This window comes from Hippoglossus stenolepis, chromosome 13 (assembly GCF_022539355.2).
Source record: "Hippoglossus stenolepis isolate QCI-W04-F060 chromosome 13, HSTE1.2, whole genome shotgun sequence".
Taxonomy (NCBI): domain Eukaryota; kingdom Metazoa; phylum Chordata; class Actinopteri; order Pleuronectiformes; family Pleuronectidae; genus Hippoglossus; species Hippoglossus stenolepis.
Genome location: NC_061495.1, coordinates 5,482,383 through 5,490,895, shown reverse-complemented (window position 1 = coordinate 5,490,895; position 8,513 = coordinate 5,482,383). Strand labels below are relative to the sequence as shown.

The following is an 8,513-nucleotide window of genomic DNA, read 5'->3' as shown; positions in this document are numbered from 1 at the left end:
GTAGTATTACTGCACAATTTTTAAAAAAGTCATTAAAATACACACCCCATGTTGGGTGTTTTAATATTTTAAAGACTTTACTTCCCTTTAATCAACAAAATAAAGTATGCTACTTGTATTGTTGTCATGTGAAGAAGAATAATATCAATATATGATCACATGATTCTAATCAATAACAGTAACAGGTATCGCTTCAGTGTAAAAGGACGTTTCCTCTTTAACTACGTGCAGCTGAACGTAGACAGGAAGTGAGCAGCAGCTGCAGCGTGCGTGGCGGATGACGTCATGCACTCGCTCCCGTTTGTTTATTTATATTGAGGCGTCGTCAACACAGAGGACGGACGCGTGTGTTCCGTGTGTTCGGTGCTCGGGACACATCGGGACCCGATCGGGACCAGGACCATGGCGGACTCCGGTCCAGAGGCACCGGCGGACGGTGACGACCCGCCCAGTGCCAACCCCCCCCCGCTCATCACAGTGTCTGGTCTGCCCAGTGCCACCGCTGCAGGTAACACCGAGGACATGAGTCATCAGTCCTCACGAGACATCTGCATCATCTGCACATCTGGACCCTGTGTGTGTGTGTGTGTGTGTGTGTGTGTGTGTGTGTGTGTGTGTGTGTGTGTGTGTGTGTGTGTGTGTGTGTGTGTGTGTGTGTGTGTGTGTGTGTGTGTGTGTGTGTGTGTGTGTATACTCGTCTTTTACCTTATCAGGACCTTTTTCACTGACCTTGTCGGGACCAGTAGACCTCATAGGGGCTGTAGCACCTAATAAGACTGTGTGTGTGTGGTCTAGGTATTAGTCATGTTGTGAGGACCGTTATCTGTTTACACACTCACATTACGGGGACTTGTCTTCCTTATGGGGACAAAAAGTAAGTCCCTGTAACATAAATCATTGAATGTTATAGGTTAGGGTTAGGCAAGTAGTTACCATGGTTACGGTTAGAGTAAGTCTCCTGGAAATCAAGTGAAGTGGATGTGATGTCCTCTGAAGTCATGGAGACAGGACTGTGTGTGTTTGTTTGTGTTTGTGTAATGAGGTGTGGTCCCATAGATCCAGTAAACATCTAAACTTCCAGCAGTGTAATGTGGTTACCGTGGTTACCGTAGCATTTTTCCCATTAATAACACTGTTATGATTGATTGATCTAACAAGACGAGCTGTATATTTGTTTTTTTTATAAACTCAGTAATAGCAACACATGTAAAATAATAATTATAATGTTAAAAACATTATATCCGTGCATTGGAAGCTGCTTGGTTACTGTGCACACCCCTTGTCGGTGCCGGCAGAAACATCAGGAACACATCCACTGCAGAATTACTGTTTGGTCCGTGTGACTTTGTCTATCCAGTCTCCACTCTGCAGCGGAGGCAGCTGAAATATCTGTTTGAAAGCATCCAATGGAACACATTAATTATTTAGCGTACATCCACTTCTGTGTGCATGATATCTGATTATTGGATTATTATTATCAGGCGTTAGGATTGTGATGCCTCGATGTGTGTCCTCATCAGGCCGTAACCTGAAGGAATGGCTTCAGGAGCAGTTCTGCGACAAACCTCTGGAGCAGGACGACATGCGGCTGCACAACGCCGCCTACGTGGGAGATTTGGACACGCTGAGGAACCTGCTGCAGGAAGACGACTTCAGACGGTGAGGACGAGTTGTGCGTAAGGAGGAGGACTTCAGGAGGACACACACACATCTGCAGTGTTTGTCCCTCGGGGGGCTCGGTGTGCGTGTGACTCCAGCAGAAGTCGTAGCTCCTCGTCCAGTGCGCTCATGTGTGGCAGCGAGTGGTTTGTGGTTTCAGCGCCGTGTGGGTTTCTGCTCAGCATGTTTGCTGAGTGATGGCTGGAGTAGACACACACGCTGAAGAGTATGTCCTTACACATCCACACCACAACAGTCTTAATATACTGTACGTGCATAACGCGGGCCACATGTTGGGTGCTGTTGGCTTCATCACTTTGTTCTAATGGTGGGTTCCTCACTGCTTTTAGACTGTGGCCACAGCACCCCCGAATGTCCACATATAGAGACACTGGAACCTGCAGAGTCAGAGCCCGGATCAGCTCAGTGCCACAAACACACCTTGCAGTGGCCGGCCCACTTTTAACCTCATCCCCACAGTGGTTGTGTGCAGCAATCACACTTGCTTTCTATCTCCACACACACCCAACCCATTATTACTGGTTGAGACTAAAGTTCATATCTCTTACACAAGGTTTACACCGAGCTGTAAAACGGTTTTACTTCAATGGGTTTTCCCTGAACCGCCTATCTCATGTTGACCAAAGTTCTTGAAAGTCATTTATTCTATCACGTAATTTTGGTAAATAAACAATTCTAGTTTTAAAGCGCATGTCTCACTCAGTGGTAAATTCAAGGTGCTATATAAAACACTTTCCAAGCAAAATAAGAGATTAAAACAAGAGTAGAATAAAAGAGGTACAAGAAAGAAATAGGATGAATCTGTATAAGAAATAATTTGAAGGAGACAAATAATACAAGTAAAATAATAATAGAATAAAATACAATGATGGTATCATCTTGTAAAATAGTTCAGTCGAATACACAAAGTTTTTCAATCTGGATTTAAAAGCTGCAACCATCCTAAAACCATCAGGCAGTTGGTTCCAGTGCTGGTGACCAAAAGCTGCTTCTCTATGTTCAGACCAAACACCAGTGAGCTCAAAGGTCTCACAGGGTTATATCGCAGTTAAGCACTTAGCATATATGTTGTGTATTTGTGGACGCTCCATGAAAAGATTTGAAAGTCAGCAGTAAAACTTTAAAATCAACCCTGTGACAACCAGTGTAGGAATTTAAGAACAGATTTTGAAATTGTTTTCTTTGTGTGGTTTTAAATGTGTAAGTGTGACAACTGTAATTTGTTGGATCTAGTTCTACAGCTAATAACCACGCCCGTCTGTCCCTGCCAGGCGCATCAATGAGAAGTCCGTGTGGTGTTGCGGCTGTCTGCCCTGCACTCCTCTGCGGATCGCAGCCACAGCAGGACACGCCGCCTGCGTGGCCTATCTGATCGCCCAGGGAGCCGAGGTGGACCTGGTTGACGTCAAAGGCCAAACGGCGCTCTACGTAGGCGTGGTTAACGGCCACCTGGAGTGCGTCCGGATCCTCCTCGAGGCCGGAGCGGATCCCAACGGCAGCCGGCACCACCGCAGCACCCCCCTGTACCACGCTGCGCGGGTGGGAAGGCTGGACATTCTGAAGGAGCTCATCCGGTGAGGACTTGGTGATTTAAATCTAAAACAGAACATATAGATGTCTTATTCTTACCTCTCGTAAACAGGTTGAATGAGAAGAGTTCACACATAATACTGGTAAATAAAATATAATTTATCTCAGTGAGTCTTGTGTTATCTTGTGTCTTGTTTAAAAACAAGTTGTGAAACTATATCCATGGTTCTCCCTCTGTCCAGGTTCAATGCTGATGTAGACATGGACCACCAGCTGAGCCCCCGGCTCCTCTTAAGCGCCCGCACCCTCAACACCTTGGTGGTGTGTCCCCTCTACATCAGCGCTGCCTACCACCACCTCCACTGTTTCCAGCTGCTGCTCCAGGCCGGCGCGCAGCCCGACTTCAACTACAACGGGCCTGTCTGCCACGAGGCCCTGACCCGCGGCCTGGCCTCCTGCCTGCTGGACGCCGTGCTGCGTCACGGGTGCGAGGTGGCCTTCATCCACCTGCTGCTGGACCACGGGGCCAACCCGGCTCTGGTGCCCTGGGATGAGTCAGCGCTGGAGGCTCCTAACCGAAGGAAGGTGGATCCTGAGGCCCTCGGGATCTTCCTGGAGGCGAGGAGTGAGTAAAGAAATGTGTGGGGGGGGAATTGGGAATTGTTCAAGGAAGGGGTTAGTCAGATTGTGATGCAGGAGAAATCGCACCGATCTGTTTTTATTTTAAATAGATTTTCAATTGTCAGAACAAAACAGGGCATTTGTAATTTGTTGTTTGTGATCAGGAGGAGCTCACATTAGTAACAACAATCAAAAACAGCTTCACACTGAGATAATTACATGATAATATGAAAGAAGAAATACCCTGTTATCACAGTGCAGCTGCTAAGGAGCTCCGCCCCTTTGCCTCCTCTCTTGTCAGGACGCCCTCGCCGGCTGACGCACTTGTGTCGGATCAGGATCCGGAGAGCGATGGGCAAGAGTCGCCTCGTCCACATACCTTCGTTACCCCTGCCAGGCCCCATCCAGAACTTCCTGCTTCACCGAAACTGACACCGCGCAGCTTCTCGTCTTCGACATCCAACACCATAAAAAAAAACAATCAATCTCAACGACAAGACACACGGATGCGAAACCCCTAATTATTCTCTAATAATAAACTGCTGTTAGTATTATTTCTCAAACACTTCTCTTCCTGATCCTGTGATATTTTCATGAAATGCTTCCTAACTTGCTGAAGAAGCCTCGCTGTGTCCTGTATTGTGGAAAATGTGTGTGTATCCTAAATGTTTACCAGGGAAATGTCATGGTCGTGCTTTCGTGTGTTTCAGCTCATTTACCACAGAGAGAATGTCATTTGTTCTGCTATTAAAACCTGCCATGTAACAGATATCCAGTTAAGAGGCAGAGGAACACGGATCCAGCTCATTTATCTGCAGTAAATGCAGAATTTAAACCTTTTACCAACTCTCAGCCCGAGTGCAACCCATCAATTTCAGTAGCCAGCGTTATCATTTAGCTTCTTTTGATGCATTAACCACATGGATTGGTTTGACAACGTAAGGGCTGGAGCGTGCAAACTTCTAACTGTATAAACTGTGTTTACATTGAGTGCAGGGGGGGTTGGTGATGGAGTATTTTTTTGTTTTTTGCCATATGCCTTAAGCTTGAGTTTTGGAAAATTGACTTTGAGATTGAACAAACCAGAACTACCAATGATAAACCAGAGAAATAATGTAATTATGAACCTTAAATAAGCTGTTTGAGGTTCTGGATCCCGACCAAAACTAAAGAAGCAAGTTTACAGTCTGGGTCTGAATGTTAATGTGCGTGTTACCATCAAAAGCTTTCTAGGAAACTAGTGTTAAAGCACTTTTCAGGAAACTCCCTCTGTTGACGCTCACAATCTGTTGAAAAGTTAAATGTATTTCTAATGAATAGGTTTGTATTAATGGAAAGGACGTTGCCCTTCATGTGAGACTGTTTCTCACCTGCTCTCTGTTATCTGAGCTCTTTTTGTCCGTCCATTTTGCTTTGTATATCCCGTCTTTATTTCCATATGAAATGTGAATACTTCTACATTCTCTCCTGTGTGTTAATTGTTTAAAACCATGTGGGTGGGCTGATGCGCCACCGGAGATTCCTCGAAAGTAAAGGTCACTTTCCGTGCTTCCTGTTCTGTTGGCCATCTCCTGAAATCCACATGAGCTCCTCCTTTACTCACAACCCGTTCCAAGATCTGCTCTAGTCCATAATATCCCTGTTAATGTCCTGGATAGACTCTGGAGTTTAGGTTTGGTAGAGAAAAGATCCCCTCCATCAATATCAGGTCATTAAGAACTGAACCATAACAGAAGCCCTGATCAGAGTCACATGACGCCTCTTCAACTCGTCCTTCTCACATGAGGGTCCCTCTGGAACACTGTCCGAGTTGCTACATCTTGTAGGGGGGGGAAAGAGAACTTTAGTCTTAGTAGACCCGGACCACAACTTTGCTGCATCATTATTTACCACTTTTAAATGATGCTAGAATGTCTTAATATAATTTCTATATGAGAGTCAGTCTAGCAATATTAATCAACTGAAAATTAAACGGGAGGGAGTTAAACACTTTGTTTGTTGGTCTAGAGTTTCTGGCCCAAGTGACCTCGACATTTCACTTGTGTGTTTTGTTGCCACACAAGCAGAGTGACACCGTCAATAAGGTTTTATAGTGAAATGTCACAAAATGATTTGTTAGGTTTACGTGGTTTTGTCATTTGGTTCAAATACTGCAACTATGTGCACCATCAGGATGAAGTGATGAACTAATAGTAGTTACGTGACTCTATGACATGTTGCACTATGCTTTGTTTTCGTTGTGTTACATCTATCGTCCTGGATATGGGAGTTCAGTTCAACACACAATCATCCAAACCCCGTCCCATGAAGCAAACAACAGTGCGACACAAAGCAGTACACATCATATCACTATAATAATAATAATAGTGACACAAACAATCCAGTACATCTCACAAACATGAAACGTTGACTGTCAGTACAGAGCTGGGCTCCTAGTGGCCTCCTGTCTTATTCAGTGCTGCCATGGCTGCAGGCACCAGGCGTCTGTGGAATCAGACCCTGTTGCACCTGTCCTGATGGCTTCATGTTGCAGTGGCAGTGGAATTGGTGGATGACGTCATGTGCTGTTGAGGTTGGGATGCATGTTATGGCCTTAAGAGTTGAGTTGGGTTGGGTTTGTGAAGAACTCATGGCGGTAAATTGAAGTTTGAATCCAGCTGGAGGCTTATCACCCACTTAGCAAACTAAACTGATCATTAAACTGGTTGACAGAGCAAAAATATCTACTTCCTCTCTTGTGCCTGCAGCCTTGCTTTGTCTGATTCTCCCTATTTATCCCAGAACTTGTGATGGGGTGCTCCAAAGGAAGTAATAAAATTAAACACAATAATGATGAAGCGCTGGATGGGGTCATTTATTATTGTTGTTTCGCTGATAATGAAGCCAAGATAATGATGGTTGAGAAAACCACAATTTTGGTGAAAACCCAACTGGCCCAGTGGAAAAAGCGGAGCCTGGGAACCCTGAGTGGAAGCAGCAGGGAGCACGGCACCAGGGGCAGATGAGGACTCTCGGTTCAAAAAGGCTCTGGCAGAGACCTGAGAAGATGCACTGGGACGCTTTCTGCAAACGCCTGGGGCAGAATGAAAAAAAGGTTTTCTATCAGGACAGTAAAACATTTGTGTGAGCTTGTGCACAGAGACTGTCACACGAGGGCTCTAGATGGCACTGTCCTCCTTTCAAGCATGGCAGACATGTCAGTGTCCTCCAGTATCCTCTCCTTCCCTTTCTCTGTCTTGCGTTTTTATTCCTCATTTTTCGTCATTTGGCCTTTGTCGTCCCATTTCTTTTCTCTTCTCCCGTCTCCCCGCCAGCCTCTCCTCAGTTTGGTTACAGAGGATTCAGCTGTGGACCTCAGCGTGTGTCCTCAAGAGCCTCATCCCTTCACATGTCATTAAAGCCACTCTTTCATTAGCAGAGCACACAGAGGAACACAGAGCGAGCTTCTTCGCAACGGCCCATGAGTGAAGCGGAGGTTTGGACAGTTCGGTGAACCGCTATCTTCCTGTGGGGAGTTTCCACTGCCACAGGCTTCTCTTTCAAGTCAAACTTATTTTATGTTACAGTGCATTTAGAGAAGCAACCTCCTATGTTTGTTGTGGACAGATTTTTATGAAGATATTGCAAGAGAATGTACATAGAGAATTTTATTCCAAAGTGAAAACTCCTGATTTAAAGACACTTTTCCTTTTTCAAAGCACATGAACTTCACCCTCACTGTCTCGGCCTTCAACACGAGGATATGATGTTTTATTGGTGAATGCTTTGCAGCTGGAAACTCCAGCATTAACATAATTCAAACACTGAAGCTGCTTTCTCTGCTCTTGGGGAGAAAACGGTTTTGTTTCCTCAGAGGAGCACTGCGAAGCCTGGAAAAAAAGCTGAATGGTGTTTCTCATTCCTCAGTTTATTTGGACCACAAACTGCAATCAAAGGTCTGAGCAACCTCTGCTAATACCACCGCAGTGTTCCGCCTCAACTGGGGACCAGCGTGCAAGAGGGACGTTAAACGCTGCGCCGCTCGCTTCACAAGGGCCACCGCAGCTTTCAGACCAGGATGAAGCTTGTTTCCATGGATGTGGTGTTTTCGTATAAACTTGTCTCGGTGTGTGCGTGCTTGTTAGTCTCACGAAGGTGTTAGTGGTGTTTGTTTGATAGATGTTAAAGCCCCGTGTCAGTAAAAGACATCATGTGTTTGTTTAGATGAAAACTCACCTGTAAGTTGTTATAGTTCCACCACAATCACATGGTGTCTATACCTCTTTATCAGGCCGCCTGCTCTCCTGCACTTGTGCTGGCAAGTAGCCTGTTTGGTAATTGCCACGCACTTTAATTTGAATGAGCTCATTCCTGAGGCCTTCAGGAACTACATCACTGTGTGTTTACCACTGCTGCAAACGCACACATTGACACACGGACACGCACACACACACACACTCAGGTATTGTGCTTCTGACCCAGTGCAATCTTGGCCTGATCAGCCTCAAGCTTCATTCTCTCGCATTGTTGCCGCACAGCGAGGGTGAAATTAGTCCAAACACAGAGCAGCTTAACGTGACTCACAGAGATCACATGAGAGTTGGTCGTCCTCAGGTCCAAGAAAAGCAGCCTTTTCCGCTTGAGCTCGTGACATATCGACAGCACAGGAAAGCTTGGGTGTTGGCGAACGAGCGTGTAAATAT

At 45.6% G+C, this 8,513-nt stretch overlaps 1 protein-coding gene across 1 annotated transcript; it reads left to right on the top strand.

Annotated features, from left to right (window-relative positions):
* Window positions 1–265: 265 nt before the first annotated feature.
* asb1 (ankyrin repeat and SOCS box containing 1) lies at window positions 266–6,668 on the top strand. Its single transcript, XM_035175116.2, has 5 exons — window positions 266–508; window positions 1,521–1,659; window positions 2,952–3,254; window positions 3,453–3,835; window positions 4,133–6,668. The coding sequence occupies exons 1-5, from the start codon at window positions 403–405 to the stop codon at window positions 4,261–4,263; spliced, it is 1,062 nt and encodes a 353-aa protein (XP_035031007.1). The 5' UTR covers window positions 266–402; the 3' UTR covers window positions 4,264–6,668.
* The last annotated feature ends 1,845 nt before the right edge of the window (window positions 6,669–8,513 follow it).

What these genes read in the sequence shown, in the direction of transcription:
- asb1 (XM_035175116.2), top strand. Translation starts at nt 403, where the DNA reads ATGGCGGACTCCGGTCCAGAGGCACCGGCGGACGGTGACGACCCGCCC. An exon ending in GCCCAGTGCCACCGCTGCAG is followed by an intron (nt 509 to 1,520) that starts GTAACACCGAGG and finishes TGTCCTCATCAG; the next exon opens with GCCGTAACCTGAAGGAATGG. An exon ending in GATCTTCCTGGAGGCGAGGA is followed by an intron (nt 3,836 to 4,132) that starts GTGAGTAAAGAA and finishes CTCTCTTGTCAG; the next exon opens with GACGCCCTCGCCGGCTGACG.